Source organism: Bubalus kerabau, chromosome 9 (genome assembly GCF_029407905.1).
Source record: "Bubalus kerabau isolate K-KA32 ecotype Philippines breed swamp buffalo chromosome 9, PCC_UOA_SB_1v2, whole genome shotgun sequence".
Lineage (NCBI taxonomy): Eukaryota > Metazoa > Chordata > Mammalia > Artiodactyla > Bovidae > Bubalus > Bubalus kerabau.
This window is the reverse complement of record NC_073632.1, coordinates 104819099-104843049: the sequence shown is the minus strand read 5'-3', so window position 1 is coordinate 104843049 and position 23951 is coordinate 104819099. Positions and strand designations below refer to the sequence as shown.

Genomic DNA, 23951 nt, shown 5'->3' with positions numbered 1-23951 from the left:
CAAATGGCACCATGCAAACTGCACAGAATAGCATAGTAAAACAATTTGAAATCAGAACTACATTCTATTCAGCCCAGTATTCTGCTTCTCAATTTTACCAAGGGCTTGTGTGGGTTTTCTCTTTAATATCAACCTCAAAAATTGAAAGATGCCCATTTAAAATATAGTTTTATTTATTTATATTCATTTATTTTAAATTGCAAATTTTTGTTCGTTGGGTTAATAACTCATTTCAATTCCACCAACACAAACAGTACAAATAATAAGTATTGTAATTAAAAATAAGTAGAACTTAAGTTTTATTTTGAATAGTGAGACCAGGGTTACCATAATATCTGTGGTTGTTCTTTCCTTAGTCCATTTCTGTAAGTCTACTCTGTGTAAGGCACAGTAGGAGAAATTAAGGTCAGTATTAGAAAGTAGGATTTGATTATATTGCATCCTTCTTTTAAAAAAAAAAAAACTTCTATATATAGATTCTCAGAATAGGCCAAGAAAATTGGAAAGCTATTGGGAAAATTCAGGTTCCAGCTTCACTAGAGGATAAAAATCTCTTGGTTGATTAAGACTAAAACGTTTCTCCTTATAATATTTATTATTAACTATGACTTACGCTTCTATTTTTGAAGATCCTAAAGGGCTCCAGACAATGGAGAAGCATTTTATGAATACCTATGTACCCCCTGAACTGTTTTAGACATTAGTGAGTGATACCAACCAGAGATGGAGCACTCACCCCAATCTCCAGGAACCCTGCAGGCCAGGTGGAGACAGAAAGCAGGTGGGAGATGAATAGAGAGGCAAGTGAATGGAAGTCATCCCTGAGGCACTGGGTTAGTCTTGGGAGGCTTCCTGGAAGAGCTGTCCTGAAACTGGCCAAGAGAAAGCATTAGTTTAGGATAGTTATCCTTGCTAAACACATGCACACACCCCCACACATACATGCACACACAGAGATTCATAATTTAAAAATACTCTTATTGCCTTCCAATGGGGATGACAATTATGGTTTTCAGCAAAGTTTACATGGCTCAGATGATGGTGGTGGTTATGATGGGAGTAACGATACAGTCTCTAGATAGATCACCTCAAGTCAGAATAACAACTTGTGTCAGTGAAGCTCTTCTCCACAAAACTCTCATTCTAATGCCTAACTCTTCCCAATTAATCACTTCCTTAAGAAAACAGTAAAATAGAAAAGCACTTATATTTTCTAGAAAGGAGACGGTTCTGTGTTGTCCACTACCACTTCTTGCAACTTAGAAAAAAATATTCCAAGAGATGTTTATGAGTTTACTATTTAGTTTGAGTTTGGGGATGTGAAAAGTTCAGTGCGTCGACGAGTCATGACTTCATCATGAGTTGCTCTCTTTCACGTCTTCAAATGCATCTTCCCACGTTGTGCCACAGAATCCTCATTCGACTGTGGAAAGCCCAAAGAGGAGCCGAAGAAATGTCCTGGAAGGATTGTAGGTGGGTGTGTGTCCAAACCACACTCTTGGCCCTGGCAAGTCAGCCTTCGAAGAAGGTAACACCATTTCCAGAAATGATTTCTTCCATCCTTCTCGGTACGCTCTGCAAAACCTTGGGGTTGACATATATCCATATGTACATATATACGTATACATGTACATATACATGACATACATACACTACTGTGCATAAAACAGATAACTAATGTGAATTACTGTACAGCTCAGGGAACTTTACTCCATGCTCTGTGGTGACCTCAATGGCAAGGAAATCCAAACAGGAGGGCATATCTGTATATGTATTGATAGATCTGTATATGTATGTACATATGTATACGTATAACTGATTCACTTTGCTGCATAGCAGAAACTAACACAACACTGCAAAGGAACTATACTCCAATGAAAATTAAACAAACAGAAAACCTTTCTTCATTCAACTAAATCCACATACCCCCAGTATCAGAACCTGCCTCTAAGTTCAACAAAGGAGTAAGGAAAACTATAAAAAAATTTTTTTTCTGTGTTTGTAAATTGAAGTATAGTTGCTGTACAATATTATATAGGTTTCAGTTTTGCAATATGGTGATTCACCATTTTTAAAGGTTATACTCCATTTATCGTTATAAAATATAATGTAATAAAATATTGGCTATGGCCCCAATGTTGTACAATATATTCTTGTGGCTTATTTTATAACTAATAGTTTCTACCTCTTAATCCCCTACCCCTGTATGGCCCCTCCCCTCTCCCTTATCCCCTCTCCCCACTGGTAACCAAAAGTTCCTTCTCTGTATCTGTGATTCTGCTTCTTTTTTAAAATGTTCTTTTCTATGTTATTTAATTTGAAAATAATTTGAAATTAGAATCTTTTTTTTTTTTTTTTTGATCTGGGTAGCTGTCATCAGAATTGTTAAATGTAGCAATTTATACTAAGTTCCAATACTGCTGGAAAAGTATGAAAGATGCTTTGAGGGTTTATATAGATACCCACTGTGGCTTTGTAAAATGAAGAGAAAGGGATATTTTTAGAAATGAGACACCTCGTGGGGGAGGGTAAAGATAAAATTATCTATAATATTAAAACACAGATGCAGAGTCTTTTTCCCTTCCTTCAACAGTTTTGTGAACTACTGAATTTAACCAAAAGATGCTCACCCATATCAAAAACACCCCTTCTTCAGTGGAGGGTAGCCATAACTGAAGCGTGATCATCCCCGTCCTCCAGGACCCTGACGGTTCTGGTGATCTTTGACTGGTGTTCGCCTTTGATCAGTCCCTTTTCCTGGGTGTCCCATTCAAAGCCCACCCAGAAAACAGGCTGATCTGCCTGTTGATGCGTCCTCGTCGCAAGGCTGCACCAGTGCGCATGCGCCCAAACGCGGCGCTCTGTGGTCCTTCTTCCGTTCGCTGGTGAGATGCTGTTCTGGTCCGTTTCCTTCTGTGGCTGCGTTGGCTGTTCTTTTCTTTGCCTTATCACGTAGTAACTGCTTGCGATACCTGATCCTGCGTACTGCTTTCACGTATTTTCTAGTCTCTCTTTCCCAAGCTGCGCTGGGGTCTATTTCCTGATTGATAATTGCCTTGCTGGTTCCCATTCACTTGCATCTGTGTCTCTTCCATTATGATGGTCTTCAGAGCGGCTCATGTGAGTTTTATGAGCTATGTCGCACCCCAGCAGTTCTACAACATGAATGATTTAGGGGACGTTTCCCTCGCCCCGAAGCGAACTTTCTCAAATAGCATGAGCAGATGGCCCTGAATCACGAGCCACTCAGGATCCCATTTGGCACCCTGAAGAATGACTGGTCAGGCCTTACACAGATCTCCTCTAAAAGAAACAGAGGAGACCTCAGTGGGCTGGAGTCCAGGGCCAAAGGGCCTCCTGTTGGTGCCATGCCGCTTTGCTCCCCTGTGGACAGGCCTGGCCTGAGCCCCAGCCCCACCCCACCCCACACCCCGAGTGGTGGGGTGACCTCCAGAGGACCCACTTACTGCAGGAAGCTCAAAACTCCTACTGTCCTTGCTGCCACCTCGTCCTTCGGGAACATTAATGACCTCGAAGCAGAGTAAGCACCACTTTCGGACTTTCTGTAAAATTAAATCATCAGATTTAACTAAAATCCTGGCACATTTTCCTTCCAGCTCGAGGCAGCACTTCTGCGGAGGAACTCTGATATCCCCAGAGTGGGTGCTGACTGCTGCCCACTGCCTGGACAAGTATGTGTTAGGGGATCCCAGACACGAAGACTTCCTTGTCTTCAAGACTCCCTGCCTCCTCTTCTTCATCTTCTCCCTCCCCTCTCTCCTCCCTTGTCTCCTTCCCTTTCCTCCTTCCTTCCCGGGTGGTGACTCTGGGGACGGGGGAGGGGGCGGGGGGGTGGATGTGAAGGGCAGAATTGCCAGGGCCGCTGGATGGGAGAGGAGGGGGTGTTTCTGGAGAGAAACGTAGAAGGCAGACCCGGTCCGGCAGGTTGCAGCAGGATCGACAGCAAGACAGAGCCTTTCACCACGAGGGGCGTTGGTCTCCCCAGGCTCCCCGACCTGGTATCTGCCCTGTGCCAACCTCAGTGTTGGTTTCATTCTTCCTCTGTTGTCTGAGAACCTTCCTTAACTGTCAGGTTCAGGAAGACCGAGAACTTGTTTCTTGACATTCAGAGGCCTCCGATTGTAGGTAGCTGAGCGGGGAGGAGACGCGGTGTTTATGGCTCCAAAGGGCACCCAACGCAGGGCTGGCCCCTGTTTTGCTGCTAATGCGGATGTCTTCTTTAGGATTTTAGGGCCGTCATTCTACAAGGTCATCCTGGGTGCACACCACGAGACCGCCCAGGAACGGAGTGTCCAGGAAATACCAGTGTCCAGGCTGTTCCGGGAGCCCTCTCGGGCGGACATTGCCTTACTCAAGCTGAGCAGGTACTGGTTTGCCCACGACATTCACCTTGTAAGCCCTGAGAACTTTTGCTCGTGGCTGGATTTACGAGCCGTAACAGAGTTGTGTGGGGCTGGCACCAGCTAGGACCCCAAAGGCATCAGGCTTTGGGAAGAGCATTGACCTTCAAGTGAGGAAACCTGGGCTCAGCCCTGCTCGCCTGCTACAGGGGCTGGGTGAGGATGGAGGTGGGCGGAGGGGAGAATACAGGTGAAGGTGACAGCTAAGGGGTGTTCTTCCCACGTGGTCATGATAGAGGCATCAGGACTCAGTTTCCTCACGTGGAAAGATTGTGTTGAAACATGAGGTACAGGTTATCCCTACAATTCTCTCACTTACTAAGTTCCCCTGGGGCTTCCCTCGTGGCTCAGATGGTAAAGTGTCTGCCTGCAATGCGGGAGACCTGGGTTCAGTCCCTGGGTTGGTAAGATCCCCTGGAGAAGGAAATGGCAACCCACTCCAGTACCCTTGCCTGGAAAATCCCATGGACGGAGGAGCCTGGTGGGCTATAGTCCATGGGTCGCAAAGAGTCGAACACGACTGAACGCCTTCACTTTCAATAAGTTCCCCAGTCAGCTAGTATACATTCATAATCAGAGAATTATTCAGTTATTCCAGGTTGACATTCTCTTTTCAACATAATAATATGCTCGGGGAATCAATCGCGATTATGTATGTCAAAGCACTTTAAAAAAGAAAGGCAGTGCGCACACACACTCGCATTCACAAGAGCACATTCGTCTTCCCGTCTCTGGTTGTATGTTTCCTGTTGAATGGGTGTTTTATTAAGTCTGACAAAATGATCCTTTTTTTTTTTTTTTTCTGTCACTTAAAAGTTAGCGGTATTTGGAAACAGGTCTCAAGAGAGTGAGCTAAATAAAGAGACAGCTATTTCAAGAATAGTCACAAGATGGACAGCCAAAATGGCAGGCTGATGGGTCCCAGGTGACAGGGGGCAGTAGTGACCGTGAGGAGGATGGCCAGGCCAGTGGACCCTTGAGGCCAGCGGTCAAGGGTCTGAGGGGGGCTCTCTGGGTCCGGGCAGAAACACGTCATGCGTTTCCTGGGTCAGTCCACTGAGGAGTGACTCCCTCCTAGAAAGGGAAGACAGGGCCTTCTCAGCTTAGCCAGCTTCTTCTCCTTTCTTCACGGTCCCCTGGGCCGTCAGGAAGCTCTGCTCCTCAAACAGGTGATTTAGTAAACTTGGGGTTCTGGACGTGTTCTCTGATAGACTGATACATTTGCGCTTCTGGGAACCCACCCTCAGGCCGCCCCACGCCCCAGGAGTCTCAGTCATCAGTGTTCCACGAGAGCAACCCATACGTGAGTGTGGGCTGCTCCTTGTGAGAGGCGGGGGCTCTTCTGGTGACCCCAAGAGGATGGTGGTGGTTCACTCAGTCGTGTCTGACTCTTTGAAACCCTGTGGAGTGTAGCCCGCCAGGCTCCTCTCTCCATGGGTTTTCCCAGGCAAGAACACTGGAGTGGGTAGCCATTTCCCCTTCCAGGGGATCTTCCCCACACAGGGATTGAATCTGCATCTCCTGCAATGGCAACCGAATTCTTTACCGCTGAGCCACCTGGGAAGCCCTACTAAGATAGAATCAAGTCTAAAAAAATCAAAGTTCTGATGTTTGATTCTCTGGAATTCTAAGGCATGCAAAAGTTTATTTATTTTTTTTAAAACATATTCAAGGTGATTACTTCTAATCCTCTTTCATTTGGTGTCTTGCATTGTATCAGACTCTTATAGCCATGGTGTTATGACATTTATGGGTGAGGAAACTGAGGACCCCAAAAATGGGACAGCTTGCTCCTGGTGACACAAGGCACTTGCTATTTTTAAAGCCCTGTATTTCAGCTGGATGGTTCAGCTCCTGATTGAAGCCCTATTAACTTGATGTAAAAGCGTGCAGGGTATGAAGTTCCCATAGTGCCAGAAGAGACAAGAAAAGTCATTGTCATCTCTGCTCCCACCTCCGGTTTCTTGTCCACAACTGGTACCTTTTAAATAAAACGTTCTATTTGTTTAACTTGTAAGATACTATAGGCAAATGTGAGGGTGAAAAGTTGTTTTCAGCTGTCAGTGAAGCAAGGAAGTACCAGCTGGGAGGGATCTGGGGCTGAGGCAGGTGGCATCCTATTGTGGGTAACCAACCAGTGACTTCCCAGGTGGCTCAGATGGTAAAGAATCTGCCTGCAATGCAGGAGACCCGGGTTCGATCCCTGGGTCAGAAAGATCCCCTGGAGAAGGAAATGGCAACCCACTCCAGTATTCTTGCCTGGAGAATCCCAAGGACAGAGGAGCCTGGTGGGCTACAGTCCATGGGGCCGCAAAGAGTCGGACACGACTGAACAACTAACACTTTTACGTTTTCATCCAGTGAATGGTAGAAGCCTCCAGCCTAGCAGTCAAATGCAACTTTCGATGTTTTCCTTTCAGACCTGCCGTCATCACGAATGAGGTAATCCCAGCTTGTCTGCCACCCCCGAACTACGTGGTTGCAGACCGGACAGAATGTTACATCACTGGCTGGGGAGAAACCCGAGGTAAGATAAATCTCGTGACTCACATGATGAACTGCTTCTGACCTGCAGCCTACATGAGAAAATGGGCGTGTGTACCAATTTCTACCGGTGAATGAGGTCCACTCCCTTCCTGACTGTCTGGGCACCTGCCCGGTCTCCATAATTGGCCATCCGTGGACACGGACGAGGAGAGGGGTAGTGCTTCCTTGAGACTCTCAGCCCATAAATCCAATGGTAATACACTCTCCTCAGCTAAGTAGGGTTTTGACACAGCTGCAGATTAAGGGTGTTAGATTATTTACGTGAGCTTAACCACACGGAGCTCTTAAACATAGTGTGCGTCGGCAACAAAATGATAGTTCAGCCTGTCTCCCCAAATACCCGCACGGTCTGTGTCTGTGTGGAGAGGGTGGAAAGACTGACAGCTGGGGGCGGAAAGAAAGGTCCCAGTTCTAGGAAGGCGTTTGGCCTTGGTGGACAGGGTGAGGACCAAGAGGGGATGTTCCTGCAAAATCCTGGATCAGCACTCGAACTATAATTTGGGGATCCCGGCTTCCCTTTGCAGTTTGTCCTGCATTATATTATAATACAAATTATTATTATAGCCTTCAGAATTGGGCCTAGGAACATTATAAGGATGTCTTAGATCTCTGCCTTACTTTTTGGAAGTGCTGGTGGAGGACATCAGAGCAGAAGTCAGGAGCCCTGGAACGTAGTTCTGCCTCTGCCACTGGCTAGAGAGAAGGGACCAGTCACCTTGCCTCTTGGTACCATTTGGCATCTAAACCCTCATCCATAAAATCCATGTTTTCAAAAGATGTTCTGCATGTTCGCCTCCGTTTTCTCAGCTGTATAAGGTCATTGTGTGGATAAAGATAACATATATGAAGAGCTCAGCGCTTTGCAGATGTATTTTAGCAGCTCCTGTGCTTCTTGTACAACCACAACCACCATCACCATCTCACATTATCACTGTCGTTATCGCCACCATCGCCATGGACACCACCTGCACCATCAGCATCACGGTCAACCCCCAACCCTCCCCATCATCCCCATGGTCACCGTCATCAGGAGACATCACCAAAGCCATGCGCAGCAGAGCCCTCTAGGTCACCCTTAGTCTCATAGCCTCAGCCTCTCAGACGTGACGTGCCATCTCTGTTGTGGCCACAGGGTGGCAGCACCTCTGCACACAACTTCTGGTCAATGAGAGAATTTGTCCCTCGCATCAGGGTGTCTGTCTTGCTCAGAATGTAAAGTTTAAAAATAAAATAAAATTTAAAAAAAGAAAAAAAAAGAAAAGAAAAAGCAAGAGAGGTCAAAAAAAAAAAACAAACAAACAAAAAAAGAAAGCAGATGTCAGAGCAGGACACTTTTAAATTAATTTTCAGCAAAAAATTTTTGAGAAGGCTTCACCATCCACAAATCTACTCAATTCAAACAATATATCCGCTACTCAATGCTCCTGTGGTCAGGACCTTCCTCCCCTGCTGTAGCAGCTCTGGGACTCGGCCCTCTTTGTCAAACAGTGGTCCTCTTAGGAGCTCCTGTCAACTCCAGTGTGAGTTTTCTGAGCAAGACAATTTTCCAAGTTTCTTCAAAGCCTTTGGAGAGGTAGTACCTTATTTCTTGGCTGTTTCATGCTGGCAAAGAAAGCAAAGACTTTGTAAAACTCGTGAAGGCTGGGCTTGCAAAGTTAGAAAACTGGATTATTTGTGAAAACACTGAGACATCATACCTGGGTGTGTCCATCTGGAGAAATATCATTTCTTTTTGTGATTGTGCAAGGGTTCTATTTCCACTTGCCAAAGCAAAACAGTAGTTTTTCTTACACACAAAAAAGAAATACAGTGGGGAAGACAAGCACATGGAAGAGTCTTTACCCAATTGGAAAAGGAATGTAAATTTTAATTTTTGAACTATTTTGACGAGTACAATTCAGAGGCATTTAGTGTATTCACACTGTTGAACAACCATCCCCACTATCTACAGAAATCTTCAGTTTAGTTCATTTCAGTTCAGTCGCTCAGTCGTGTCCGACTCTTTGCAACCCCATGAATCTCAGTACGCCAGGTCTCCCTGTCCATCACCAACTCCCAGAGTTTACTCAAACTCATGTCCATTGAGTCAGTGATACCATCCAACCATCTCATCCTCTGTCATCCCCTTCTCCTCCTGTCATCAATCTTTCCCAGCACCAGGGTCTTTTCAAATGAGTCAGTTCTTCGCATCAGGTGGCCAAAGGATTGGAGCTTCAGCTTCAGCATCAGTCCTTCCAATGGATATTCAGGACTGATTTCCTTTAGGATGGACTGGTTGGATCTCCTTGGAGTCCAAGGGACAGAAATCTGCTTCAGCCCAAAAGGACTCCCCACTCAAATATTAATTATAAAGATGAATTATAAAATACTCACTATAAAGATGATTCAAATCCTTACTATGTAATGTTGTGTGAGAAAAATGTGCAAAATGATGTAAGGTAAAAGAAACATGAAAATCCTGGAAGAGAATATGTAAAATACGTGCAGTGGCACTAGTATTTCTCAATCTCTCATATATTGAAAACAAATTTCTCTATAGTTTGGAAAAAGAAGCAGAAGATAACCACACAAACAAACCTCAAAAATCCCATAAAGAAGCCCAGATTAACTAGGTCGTGGGAACATGAAAGCTTATGTAATATTTAAACTTTCAAGAGTCAAAAAAAAAAAGAATTCCAGTAGTTTTGGGAACTGACTCCTTGTCTTATGCAACCTCATGGATAAACCAGAGACCTATTTATTGTTCCTGCTCTGCTGTTCTGGAAGTTCCCGTGTGGACAGGGTTTGGATCCAGTAACGCTTTCTTTCATCTTTCTCGACGCAGGCACTTCTGGTAAGGGCCACCTGAAGGAAGCGCACCTGCCCGTGATCGAGAACAAGGTGTGTAATCGCTACGAGTATCTCGACGGGAAGGTCAAGCCCACGGAGCTGTGTGCCGGCCATCTGAGTGGAGGGATCGACAGCTGCCAGGTAAGAAAAGGCGAGAGAGATCAGCGCTCATCTTGCGCCAGCCTCCCTTGGCCCCTTGGACGTTTCAGCCCCAAAGCAGCAAATTCGAGCAGGATTTGTGAGTCGGAGGCCACCGTCTAAACCTGCCCAGAAACCTTTAACGCCTGTCTCTGATGATTGACTCAGATCATCACGGGTGATTTCTCGGCCCTCGAGTTCCAGGCTGGTTAAGGGCGCAGCCACATCACGGTCATGGCCCCCACTCCTCTGGGAGGATGCTGGCGGGTAGGACCTTTCCAGGAGGGAAGGGAGGTCGGTATAAGACAAAGGCCCCCTGCACCCTCTCTACAATTGTTCTTGGGGTTACCCTCCCTAATAGAAACCCCCCAAAATTTGAAGGGATGAGTACAGTTCTCATAAAGGATTTCCCGCCCCCAGGAAACACTAAATGGTATGGTTTTGTTGAATATACTTTGCTAAGTACTGAAGCACAGCAGATGTTCAAATAATATGTTAGTAAGGAAAGTGAAAGTTGCTCAGTCATGTCCGACTCTTTGCGACCCCGTGGACTATATAGTCCATGAATTCTTCAGGCCAGAATACTGGAGTGGGTAGCCTTTCCCTTCTCCAGGGGATCTTCCCAACCCAGGGATTGAACCCAGGTCTGCCGCATTGCAGGCAGATTCTTTACCAGCTGAGCCACAGGGGAAGCCTGTTAGTAAGGAAAGTGAAGTGAAGTCGCTCAGTCGTGTCTGCCTCTTTGCGACCCTGTGGACTGTAGCCCACCAGGCTCCTCCATCCATGGGATTCTCCAGGCAAGAATACCGGAGTGGGTTACCATTTCCTTCTCCAGGGGATCTTCCCGACCCAAGGATCGAACCCGGGTCTCCCGCATTGCGCTTTACCCTCTGAGCCAGCCCCCGGTTAGTAAGGAAAGGAGTGTGCAAATACTGGGGAAATGTACGTTTAGGTAATGGAAGGATGATATCCCATAACGAAAGGAGGGATGCTCAGTCCTCCCACCGTTTCCCCTCCCTCTGTACAGGGCGACAGCGGCGGGCCTCTGGTCTGCTTTGAGAAGGACAAGTACATTCTGCAAGGAGTCACTTCTTGGGGTCTTGGCTGTGCACTCCCCAATAAGCCTGGTGTGTATGTTCGTGTTTCCCCCTATGTTCCTTGGATTGAAGAAACTATGAGAAGGAATTAATTAGATGGGAGACAGTGACGCACCAACGGTTCTAGAAGCTGGAACATGGTAGGGAATCTAGCATGCTCAGAAATAATTGACAGTAATCCAACCAAGTAAGACACTGTCCTTAGCTGCCATCTTCTGCCAAACCTCAACATTTTTTTGTGATGTTGTGAATAACATGTTCCTGACTGTGAACTGCTGGATTCTGTAATAACAAGGCAATACAGCTATGACGTTTGTTGAAAATAAACTCGGTACTTCTTTTGATTTAACTCTTTGATTTTCTTTCTTTTCATGTTCTTCGTCCATCCTACCAAATGTAAATAATATAGCTCTTACAGACCTGAAAGGTTTTGTTTTTCCTCATAAGGAGTAGAGTACCAAGAAGCCTGTAAGATCAATAGAGAAATCCTAGTAAGTCACCTGTATATTCGCCCTGACAATGAAGGATGCCTTGACATATATCTTTAATGTCTTTGTTTTTGGCACTGGGATGAATGTGTTCAAAGCTGCAACGTGGGGAATCATGAGAACAAATTCTACTCTTGGGAATAAAATCTGTTCCTGACAGCTTGGCTCGAGCCTGGCACAGAAGACCCTGGGCAGAGAGTTGGAAACCAGGCAATGGAAATGCCATATAACACCAGACCAGCCAAGAGTCTGAATGTTATTTTGGGTCACACATGGGTCAGGGAATGGCGCCAAGAGCCTAGAAAGGAGCAGCAGACACATATGGAAGGAGGACCACCTAATTTCCATCAGTAATTGGCTGCCTGGATACGTGGTGTACTCTGTCACGTGGGAAGCGTGTTTTATAGCGACGCATGTTCAGAAAGAAGAGAGCAGATGAAAACTGATTTCTCTTGACAATTTATGTATACTTTTTATTGATATCAGAATTCAAATGTCAACTCAAAATACAATTCCAAGATGATAATACAAGGAACAACAGTCATCTCGTAGCAAAGAGATGGAAAGGAAGCAAAAACACCAGTGTGTATGAACAAAGGGAGAATGTAGGTAGCATCGTGTTCTTAGAGAACAGTGTTTATTTCACTGAAAAACAGAACACTCACGTTCAATGCTGATGTGCTTTAAGGCTTAAAAACTTATTTTACAATCAGCACATACACCGTACATGTTGTCACATGTTCATATAGAAAATTTTCTTCCTCACTGGCAAAATTACCCTTTGGCTCCACTTTTACCGGCCCACCCAAAATAACTCATTAAACAATTTTTGCATGAGATACATACTGAATCTGAAAATATAACAAATGTAACACATAAAGCAGAACATCATAAAGACAGCATTTTTTGTGTTTAAACTCCACATATTGAAAGTCTCAGAAACAAAAAAGAAAGATCAAATTGCTTTTTAGTACTTCTAAAGTCATCTTTAAGACTTCTGCTAATTCTTCTAAACATGGCTAGAACTGACCTTTCTTTTACACTAAAATGTAAGCTTCTCCCCAAGACAGGTTAAAATTGTCAAGATGAATGAAATCTGCCCATAGTTTTCACTCTTGACCGTGGGCACCATCATAGAACTGAACTTATATATAAGACAAGTATCCCTTTATGATTAAAATCGTAAGACCCATGAAATCACAGTCCATGGGTTTCATCAGTAAAAAACTGAATAGGTGGCTCTCAGTGTCTACTAAAGGAGAATCAAGATTATCCTGACTCATCTCTCAGACTAAATCTGATTTTATAAACAATACAGCTGAATCCTCAGCTTGCACAGATTTGTTCTTCTGGAACGAGACCTGAACATGGCTGCAAACCCAGATGCTCCAGGAGCTTATGGAGCGCCAGGTGCTAAGAGAGAAAGGCTCAGAGTCATATGACCCGAGGTCCTTGATTCAGCTTCTTTAACAGCCTTCCCAAATCTTCCTCCACCCTGGAATCTTCAGAACACTTAGTTCAGAGCCTCAGTTTCTGCATCAGATTTGATGAGCCCATTTCTGTACACTTTCCCCAGATCCTCGGTTTGCACATCCTGCCTTCTTGAGGAAGCCATCATGAGAACGAAGTGGGGCTTCTCTTGTCTCGCTGTAATTCAGTGGGTCAGACACTTTGCCCCAGCGTGAGAAAAAGACCTCAGGAGAAGCTGTGCACGCAATGGGCTCTTGGCTCTCCCAGCCACATGTTACATGTTCCCAGAAACTTTGACAGCACGACATGTCCTGATTCATCCAACATTATATAAAAATACTCTGGATAGTTTGTCTTTATAAAGTATTAAAAACACTTGAAGCTGCAGCGCTGAAATGGATACACACGACGTCTCTGCAAGGCACATCAGCTCCTTGGCAGGGACCAGCCTGAACAGCTCCTTCCTTGCATCTTTGGCAGGAGTCTCAAAGGTGAGAGCTTGAAACCTGGGGTTTCTTTTTCCTACCACACTTACAGGAATGTGGACTAACAAAGGAGAAAAGAGAACTCAGTGAAAGATTATACAACTAGTGATGAGGAAGTCTTAATTACTATTCAATATCATAGTTGGTTTTGATCTAATACACTCAAGCATAACTCTCATAAAAACCTGCCTTGAAAGGAACTATGAACTATTTCCAACCTCATTTTCTACCTGCTCTCAGACCCTAGGCAGGAGTTAATTAGCATATATAAATTCTTTATGACTTTCTACCTTGTAACAGATGGTTTGGAAATGAGCTGCTGATGTGAACAAAAGAAAGGAGAAGTTAACAAATGATTAAGTGCTGTTTTAGAGGGGAAAATGATAACAAATTTCAGTAACTTGGGCTAAGTAGTTTTCTTTTTTCCCCCACAAGTAACTACAGAATGCAATCAATGTGCTTAACTTATAGAACTGTAGATCAAACTTTGATTAGGTGTTTTTTCAAGGGTAGGGACTAGGCATAATTAACTTACCCAATTTTTATTATGAAACACAAACACAGAAAAAAATTAGAAAGAAATTCATGTAAGTTGAATTTTTGTTGGCCTAATTCTTCCTGTTTATATTATCGGTTGAATATTAATTTTCCCTGCATACCATCCAGATGGCCTTCTCATCTCCAAAGCTCCATCTCTTCAAATTGTTTAATTCTATTTTTAACATGATTGAATTGGCAGAACTGTGTGTGTGTGTGTGTGTGTGTGTGCACGCGTTCAGTCACATCCGACTCTTTGCAGCCCCATTGACTGTAGCCCACCAGACTCTTCTGTCCATGGATTTCCCAGGCAAGAATACTGGAGTGGGTTGCCGTTTCCTACTCCAGGGGATCTTCCCAAACCAGGGATCGAACTTGAGTCTCTTATGTCTCCTGCACTGGCAGGAGGGTTCTTGATCACTTGTGCCACCTCAAATGACCCCCCTCTCCCTCCACGCTATTCCTGATGAGTTTGAAAATCTGACCTCTGACCGGTTTGGGGATCAAGAACGGGTATGTCACTCTCACTGTGGAAATGAGCGGCAGTACGTGGAGTCGAGTCAAAAGGGAGGATGCAGTCCCTCTGCTTGGAGTGTTTGCACAGAGGGCCTTCACCACGAGGATGGCAGGTGTGCAGAAGGGACTCCGCAGCACTGAGACTCGGACGTCCTAAAACTCCAACGGCACATCACAGGCTTGTGCATCCAGCAGTCAGCGCTGAACTCCTCCTTACGTTCAACCCTGTAATCCTGGCTGGGACGCCCTCCTGGGTGACCCAGCCCTGAACAGACCCTTTAGGGCCTGAGAAGTTGCCTTTAAAGTCTGGATGTCTTATTCGAAGATGATACTGTTCCCTTTCTCACCATTTCACCCACTTCATCTAACCTTCAATATTCTCCTCTCCTTCCGGCTTCTAGCATGACTGCAATTGGAGGGAGAGGATTGGATAACTGCCACACTCATCTGGCCCCAATACCCGACGCAAACCAAATAATTGTCTGTGATCCCACAGCCAGCAGAACGTTTATGCTTTCTGAATAAAGCAAGACCTTCCCATGGTGTAATTCTCAAAAGGACAGTTTTATTAATAATACCTTTTATGCATTTCTTAATTTTGGTTTATAAAATGGCAGTATCTTAAAGAAAATCTCCCACCTCACCTCAGCCTTCAAATAGCATTAGTAGTACTGTTAGTTGCTCAGTCACGTCTGACTCTTTGCGACCCCATGGACTGTAGCCCACCAGACTCCTCTGTCCATAGACTTCTCCAGGCAAGAATACCGCAGTGGGTAGCCATTCCCTTCTCCAGGGGATCTTCCTGACCTAGGGATCGAATCTGGGTCTCCCACATTGCAGGCAGATTCTTTACCATCTAAGTCACCACAGAAGCCCCAAGTAGCATTATTTTGGGGTAAAACCTAGGTAGAGCTTTGGTTGAGGCTAAGCCATTAGCTATCAGTTTACTTACAGACAAGCATAAGCATCTGATTGAGTTACTTCATGGGACAAATGTCTACCTGTCCTCTGATTGGCTGGTCCTGTTAGAAGTCAACTGGTGTGTTGATTTCAGTACACTGCTAAGGTTTTCTTAGGAAAGTTCTGAGATGATTTGTCAATGTGGTTCTTCAGGGTAGCATCAGGAAATAGGACAATGAAATCAATGTGTATGTTTTAAAGTCTGGTTGAAATATTTGTAAGACACTTAGCAATGGTTGCCTATCTCCAGAGAGGGTGATGCTGCTGCTGCTGCTAAGTCGTCTGTGTGACCCCATAGACGGCAGCCCACCAGGCTCCCCCGTCCCTGGGATTCTCCAGGCAAGAACACTGGAGTGGGTTGCCATTGCCTTCTCCAATGCATGAAAGTGAAAAGTGAAAGTGAAGTCTCCCAGTCGTGTCCGACTCTTCGCAACCCCATGGACTGCAGCCCACCAGGCTCCTCTGTCCATGGGATTCTCCAGGCAAGAGTACTGGAGTGGGTTGCCATTGCTTTCTCCGGAGAAGGCGATGGTACCTCATTAAAGAGGATATGAAGAGAGGAATCTCCAATCCTACCAGGAGATTCTTGTTATGAAGCTACTCGTAATCAAGTAGGATAAGCCTAAGATGATGAAACTACCCCAGGGCTTCCCTGGTGGCTCAGTGGTAAAGAATCCACCTGCCAGGGCAAAAGACATGGGTTTGAGCCCTGGTCTGGAAAGATCCCATGTGCCTCAGGGCATCTGACCCCATCCATGCACCATAACTACTGAAGCCCGAGAGTCCTACAGACTGTGCTCTGCAACAAGAGAAGCGCCTGCAAGGGGAAGCCAACACACCGCAGCTAGACAGTAGCCCCCACTCGCACAGTTAGAGAAAAGCCCACGCAGCAACCAAGACCCAACGCAGCAAAAACAAGTAGCAAACAACAGTCACACCCGTTCACTAGGCAAGGTCAACCCCAGTTCTAGCACATAGACGTTGTCAAGTCTTTCTGAGCATAAAAAAGTGAGGGCAAGAACTTCTGTTGCACACCACCACTTTGAGTGTGAAGTGACATATGTGAAGCCATTGACCACTCACACAGGATCCTAAAAGTTGTCAGTTTCTAATCTCTACCCAATCTGCCAAGTGATGAAGAAAACTGCCATGAGGCGACTAACATCCCCATCTTCCCAAAAATATATCTGATAAAATTTAGAGATCCCCATCCTTAATTTCCAGGTCATTGTTTAGAAGAAGACTGATTTTTATTTTTCAAATTAGCTGTTAAATTTTTTGTTTAAATTCACAAATAAGGACTTCCCTGGTGGCCCAGTGGTTAAGACTCCGAGCTTCCAATGCTAGGGGTGGGTTCAATCCCTGGTCAAGGAACTAAGATCCCACATGCCAAAAAAAAAAAAAATTCAAATAAAATAAAATTCACAAATGATACAATACCATGTTGTCATAATTTTAAAAAATTGATGATGCAGAATCTATGGGGTATAAAATAAGTGTTCTCTCTTCTGCACCCCTTTTCCCAACACATTTCTACCCCAGAGGGTATATTTTATCATTTTAGGTCATTCTCTATACATTTCCATTTTCATAATCTCTCTTATTTTTATTATGAAAAATTTCAGAGAAAATTAGAACGTATGTAATGTGATTTTTTTTAATATAAAATACATTTTATGTTTAAATGTTGGTTGGATATTAACTTTCTCTGCACGCTATTTAGACGCCCTCCCCCTAAACTCAATCTCTTTCTCCTCCTATTTTATTTCTGCTATTATCTATCTACTTATCATCACCTCACTATCATTTATTTTCCCATCTAGCTATAGAGAGGGATAACTCTTGGTTTTATTTTTTAATAAATACTATAACACATTGTTCAGTGACTTTTCACTTTGTAATCCACCTTGAAAATCTCTCCATGTCTTTCATATATCTATATTTCTACTATTTAAATATCTGTGTAGAATCCATTTTATGGATATATTATCATGGTCACCATTGGCTGCCCACGGATGCACATTTAAATTATTTCTGTTTCGTCCAGTCATCAGTTCTTTTCCTTTAGATTCCGAGTTTTCACACCTTATTTGGAAATATTTCTCTCTTCACAACCACATTTAAAAAACAAAACATGTTCATTTCCAGATTTGTTTTACGTTAACCTTTTAAATCTGCTTTGAATTTTTTGCTTAAGATGCAAGATAGGGATTTAATATTGTATCCCCTCCCACACATTCAGTGTTCTCAGCCCCATCCTTTCCCAGTGGGTTTGAAATCCTGCTTTCAATTAGGGTGTGCTGAATTTCGTATCGTACCTGCTAAGCTTTTCTACGTCATCCACTGTTTCTGGCAAGGCGATGCCCTTGGTTTCAGGCAGGAGCATCACAAGAGCACCGCAGACGGATGCCAGGGTACCTGTGGGACAGGGAAACGGCGTTATGGTCCCCAGATGGCACAGCCGCCCGCATTGCCCCCTGTGCCCTCTGGAAGCCGCTGTGCTCCCCACCCTAACTCCTCCACCCCCTGCAGTAGTGCTCCCCTGAGGTCACCCTGCCCAGCTCCCCAGCGATCCTGTCACGATCTCGCAGTTCCTCAGTGTCCTCAGACCCTTGACAGTCCCACTGCCCCCTGCGCTGCCCCCCGTCCCTGCCCTCCTCCCGTCGCGTGACCCGGCAAGGCTGGTCCCCACGTCTGCCCAAGAGCAGCTCTTGGAGTCTTTTGGGCTCCTCGCTGTAGGGGTTCATCCTCTCTCTCCAGCAGCTTTACCCCATTGGTGACACCTTGAAATGTATTCAAATCTCTCCTCTCTACAGACCCTTCTGTCCACCTCACACGATCCTCTAGCCACCATCCTCCTTTCTGTCTTAGAACCAAAATCCTTGAAACACCATCCTTTCTTGCTTTCTGTGAAAATTGCTCAGTCGTGTCCAATTCTTTGCGACCCCATCGACTATCCAGCCCGTGGAATTCTCTAGGCCAGAATACTGAGTGGGTAGCCTTTCCCTTCTCCAGGAGATCTTCCCAACCCAGGGATCAAACCCAGGTCTCCCACATTGCAGGCAGATTCTTTACCAGCTGAGCCACCAGGGAAGCCCAAGAATACTGGAGTGGGTAGCCCATCCCTTCTCCAGCGGATCTTCCCAACCCAGGAATCAAACCGGGGTCTCCTGCATTACAGGCAGATTCTTTACCAACTGAGCTATCAGGGACATATCTTCATAGTCTAGTGCTGTGCCGGTAAATACCTAACAACTGGTTCTCCAGAAAACAAAGTCCTGATTTTCAGCATTTGTCTGTTTCCGTGGTGTAAATACACCCGTTGTAGATGTGTGTCATTCATACCAGCAACGCAGCCTCGCGGGTGAGGCCCTGGGGAGATGGGCAGCAGTATCTCCACCATGGACGCCAGTGGACACACCAGCCTCAAGGTCAGACACAGCAAAGCTCAATGAATTGGGAACTGAGCAGATGTATTTATTACCTCTGTTTTTCATCTCATATACTCAATTTTTAATGATAACTGTTAGTCACTCAATGATATTGAACTCTTTGGTGACCCCATGGACTATAGCCCTCCAAGTTCTTCCATCCATGGGATTCTCCAGGCAAGAACACTGGAATGGGTTGCCATTTCCTTCTCCATGGGATCTCTCCGACTCAGGGACTGAACTCAGGTCTCCTGCATTGCAGGCAGAATCTTTACCATCTGAGCCACCAGGGTGGCTCCAAGATTCTTGAAAACTTGCCAGCTGACCTTGGTGGGCCAGAGTCACGTCCTACTCCCATGTGCTCGAGTCTGGGCTCTTCTCCTCAGTGTTTCGCCGGCCTGGTTCCCTCCAGATGACCAGGGCCGCCACCACCAGGCCCAGTGGCCCTGCTTCTGGCCCCTGCTGCCCGGCCTCACGGCAGCTCTGACAGATAGTGGCCTCACCCGCCACCCCCTGGCATCCCCGCCCCTCGAGCTCCTGGTCTCTCCCCTGCTGCCCTCGCGTCCCTCGCATCCCCTGCCTGGCGCCTCTCACTCTGCTGACACTGGGCGCTTGTGGCTCCTCGGGGCTCCGTCTTGGACCCCTTCTTTCCTCTCACTCTGCCCTGTTTGCTGTGTGTGTGGGGTTTCAGTCACTCCCATGGTTTCAGGGGTTCTCTTCATCCAGGTGGCGTCCAAACCTTCATCTTGAGGCCACTTTTTACTCCTGACTCAGGTCATCAAACCTACTGCCTCCTCACCATTTCAGCCTGGATTTCTTAGAGGCACCTCATCCTACAAGCAGCCCAGATAGAATCCCTGCACGTCCTCCCGCAGACAGGTGCCTCTAATGTGCTAAACCCTCCCATGGTTCCCTCAGTCAGTAGTGTCGCGGTCCCTCTCCCTGCTCGCCCTGGTCCCTCACCCAGTCAGTCAGCCCCTCTTGGCCAGTTCAACCTCCAATGTATTTCTTCAGATCAATCCACTCCTCAACGCCTGCGTGCCATCACCTCAGACCCAGTCCTGACCTGATTACAACAACGTTCTTTTAAAAGCCTCCCTACTAGCGCCGTCCCCTCTAAGTCCCTAGCATATCTGCCATCAGAGTCAAGTTTCTAAAAGGCAGACCTGACCCTGCCAACCCCAGCTTAAAACTCCACACGGCTTCCCACTGCTGTTTGGATACAGAGCAGACCCTTTGCACGTCCGGTGGTCGGGCCCCAGCTGGTCTCCCCAGCCTTGTGTCTCTTCAGGCCTCGCCTCACACACGGCACTCTGTGGAGAAGGTCGCCATTTCCTCCTCTGGGGGATCTTCCCAACTCAGGGATCGAACCTGGGTCTCCTGCATTGCAGGCCGGTTCTTCACCATCTGAGTCACCTGGGAGGCCCCAACTTCCTCTTACTGCAGGTCTTTCCATTGCCTGCAGCACCAGCCTGCACCTCTCACGTGAATAACCTCTCCTCACCTTCCCATCTCAACAAGGGCCTCGTCGCTCCCTGACTCTCTCTCCCCTTGACTCCATGGGATGCGTTAGCAATCCTGTGATGTGCTCTCATGCACCCTTCTTTCTTTTAATATTTGTTTATTTACTGCCCATGCCAGGGGTCTTAGTTGTGGCGTGTGGGGTTAGGTTCCCTGACCAGGGATAGACCCCCTGAATTGGGAGAGCAGTCTTAGCCACTGGACCACCAAGGAAGTCCAAAAGTGAAAGCCGCTCAGTCGTGTCCAACTCTTTGCGACCCTGCCAGGCTCCCCTGTTCATGGAATTTTCCAGGCAAGAATACTGGAGTGGGTTGCCACTTCCTACTCCAAGGGAAGTCCAAAGGCACCCTTCTTTATCACATGCTCTTGTGAGTGGTGGTTTGGAAAGGCAGTTCCCTCTGCAAAGCAAGGGCCTGCACCCAGCTCAGCCAGCCCGCCTTGAGGCCAGTCCCCCATCTTGAGGGACTGGGCTCTTAGACGGCTCTGTCTTGGCTGAACAATGCCTTCTCTTTGCTTTTTCATGCTGGCCCAGAATCAATGCTGAGCTTGTTTATCAGATCCCATGAAATAGTCTGAAGTGACCATTTACTGAATCACCAGTGAGACACTGACTCTGTGGTCCCAGCCCTGCTCAAGGACTACTGCATTCCTCTGGGTTTATTTCCTCATGGATGCGATATTTTCATTGGCGTTTAAAACTGCTGAGCAGTGAGTGACCAGCCTTCTTTACCAGGAGCAAGCAAGTGGAGGTGGAGGAAAGGAGGTGAGCAAGGAGCCAGCCAGCATCCTCTTGCTGATAAGGAGAGGGGAGAGGGGTATGAGACCCGGGAAGGAAAGTTGGACCAGCAATGGAGAGGCACCAGCCGGAATTAACCCAGGCCCCTCCCTGCGCTATGGTTCCATCCCGTCATGAGTTTCAAGAAGTCCAAGGGCAAGAAGGAGGGTATGAACCTGACGGTCATCACAGAGCTCATGGTAGGTATGCAAGGGCTTCTGTGTCCTCTATTCTTTCGGCGTGGTGCGCTCAGCGTCAAAGCAAATGAAGATACGGTATTGAAAGACATGGAACTTTCAACAACACAATTCATTTTTAGGCTTCTTTTAAACACACAAAAGGTCCTATTACTGGTTGTGTCCCACAGTATCATAAAAGAGTTTCACAGTATTTGATTTTAACTCAGAACCTCAACAAAGAAAGCTAAATGAAACACTTCTTTAGAAAGTGTATTTTGTTCCCACGCTGCCAAACCCTACCTTTCAGATTTTTTTTTTGCAGGAGGGGAAAGGTGGGTTATGCCTTGTGGCATGTGGGATCTTAGCTCCTCAATGAGAGATCGTACCCATGACCCCTGCAATGAGAATGTGGAGTCTTAACCACTGGACTGCAAGGAAAGTTCTTAAGTTGAACACTTTTTTATTGCAACTCTTTAATGTAAAACAAATTTAAATGATTTAGGGCCCACATTTCACTGTGGTTCCTCAAAACCTGTAAGAGTTATGGGAAGAGCAAATGAATATCATGAATATCGAACCTGGTCATCATTGTAGGTTCTATTAATTCAAAGAATGCAAATGAAAGCATTTAAGAATAGTGCATGCAGTGAATATTTACCAAAGATGATAAGAGGTAGTTCCAGCCAAATGGCAGCTAGCCGGAAAAGCAGAAACGGGGCTATAATCCCCCCAAAATCACATAAACCGGAACACAGTGAAACTCCAAAGTTTCTGCAGAATAAAAAAGTTGTTTGAAATAAAAATATTTAAATAACTTCAGGATGAATAATGTTTTCAGATTTCTAAGTAACAGGAATGGTAACAATATTTCCCATTTCTCTAGTGCTTGACATTGAAAACGTCTCCTCCCTCATACTCTATGCAAATTCCTACGCAATTCATTTCCAAGCTGCACCAGCTCACACCTGTCACTGTGACTCAGAGTCACAGTGAGGCTAATTGGAGCCAGGGGGTGGAGTCTACAGTATTGGTGGAAATTAATCATCCGTTAGCGGCGTACTACCCAGCCTGCTCTGTGGCACTCGTGTGCCCTCATGGCGCCTAGACTGACAGTAAGGCGTGCTCATGAATATTCCCCCAGGAAGGAGGCCAGTTTGCGCTAGCTGCGCACACTGGTTGATTTCGTCCTTCAGGAACTGGCTGTGGAGTGTGGTCAGAGCAGAGGCTGGAGCCTTTACACAGAGTGGAGCTGATGATGGGAAATGTAACTCATGCTGCAAGCACACTCACCAGATTTTCTGATTTCAAGTCTAATGCGTGCGTGCATGCGTGCTCAGTTGCTTCAGTCACGTCTGACTCTTTGCAACCCTATGGACTGTGGCCCGCCAGGCTCCTCTGTCCATGGGATTCTCCAGGCAAGAATACTGGAGTGGGTTGCTGTTTCCTTCTCCAGGGGGATCTTCCCGACCCAGGGATCAAACCCGCGTCTCCTGTGTCTCCTGCATTGCAGGTGGTCAACTTAAAACATGCAGCTGCAGAATTACTTAGGAGAAACCATGATACTGATGTTGGAATTACCGTAATGTTGTTGGGTACAATTCTGAATTTACCAAATAGACAATTTCAAAGGCCATGGTTATGCCTAGTCTTCCCAGGGTAGCAACAGTGGTCCTCAACCAGGGTATTCCTGCAAACACACAAAGTTTGGGAGGAGGAGTTAGGGGTCTACTTTACTTTCAGTACAATTTTACAAAACAACAAAAGCCATTTGCTTAGTGTTCTCCCAGCTGCTAAGTCACTTCAGTCATGTCCGACTTTGTGTGACCCCATAGATAGCAGCCCACCAGGCTCCCCCATCCCTGGGATTCTCCAGGCAAGAACACTGGAGTGGGTTGCCATTTCCTTCTCCAATGCATGAAAGCGAAAAGTGAAAGTGAAGTCGCTCAGTCGTGTCCTACTCTTTGTGACCCCATGGACTGTAGCCCACCAGGCTCCTCCATCCATGGGATTTTCCAGGCAAGAGTACTGGAGTGGGGTGCCATTGCCTTCTCACAGCCTAATTAAGTGCAAATGATGTGTGTGTGCTTAGTCATGTCTGACTCTTTGCAACCCCATGGACTATAGCCCAGCAGGCTCCTCTGTCCATGGGATTCTCCAGGTAAGAATACTGGAGTGGGGTTGCCATTTCCTCCAGGGGGCCTTCCCAACCCAGGGGTGGAACCCGCATCTCCTGGGTCCTTTCCTTCTTCCTCCATGGTAGTGAGTGGGAAATGCCAAATGTTTGACATTAAATATTTTCTTTCTTTGCAGCATTAAGAGAGGAAAGAGTACCATGTCTGCCCTAAAAAGTCAGTACTTTAAATTTGTTAAGAGTTGGGCAGTTGATGACATCCTTTTTAAGGACACTGGTAGGCTACAGTCCATGGGGTCGCAAAGAGTCGGACACGACTGAGCAACTTCATTTTCTTTCTTTCTATCAGTTCAGTCACTCAGTCGTGTCCGATTCTTTGCGACCCCATGAATCGCAGCACGCCAGGCCTCCCTGTCCATCACCAAC

At 46.0% G+C, this 23951-nt stretch overlaps 2 protein-coding genes across 2 annotated transcripts in view; one reads left to right on the top strand and one right to left on the bottom strand.

Moving 5' to 3' along the window:
* PLG (plasminogen) overlaps window positions 1-11442 on the top strand; it is a 47656-nt gene extending 36214 nt beyond the window's left edge. The window contains exons 14-19 of the mRNA XM_055534714.1: window positions 1411-1528; window positions 3618-3692; window positions 4245-4385; window positions 6842-6948; window positions 9793-9938; window positions 10963-11442. Of these exons, the coding sequence (XP_055390689.1) occupies window positions 1411-1528; window positions 3618-3692; window positions 4245-4385; window positions 6842-6948; window positions 9793-9938; window positions 10963-11124 (749 nt within the window). The 3' untranslated portion in view covers window positions 11125-11442. The remainder of the gene's footprint in view (window positions 1-1410; window positions 1529-3617; window positions 3693-4244; window positions 4386-6841; window positions 6949-9792; window positions 9939-10962) is intronic.
* Window positions 11443-11988: 546 nt separating this feature from the next.
* Window positions 11989-23951, bottom strand: part of SLC22A3 (solute carrier family 22 member 3) — a 99218-nt gene continuing 87255 nt past the window's right edge. Inside the window, exons 8-11 of the mRNA XM_055536143.1 lie at window positions 22973-23081; window positions 22053-22165; window positions 17807-17906; window positions 11989-13536 (exon numbers count right to left, since the gene is read on the bottom strand). Coding sequence (XP_055392118.1) covers window positions 13476-13536; window positions 17807-17906; window positions 22053-22165; window positions 22973-23081 — 383 coding nt within the window. The 3' untranslated portion in view covers window positions 11989-13475. The remainder of the gene's footprint in view (window positions 13537-17806; window positions 17907-22052; window positions 22166-22972; window positions 23082-23951) is intronic.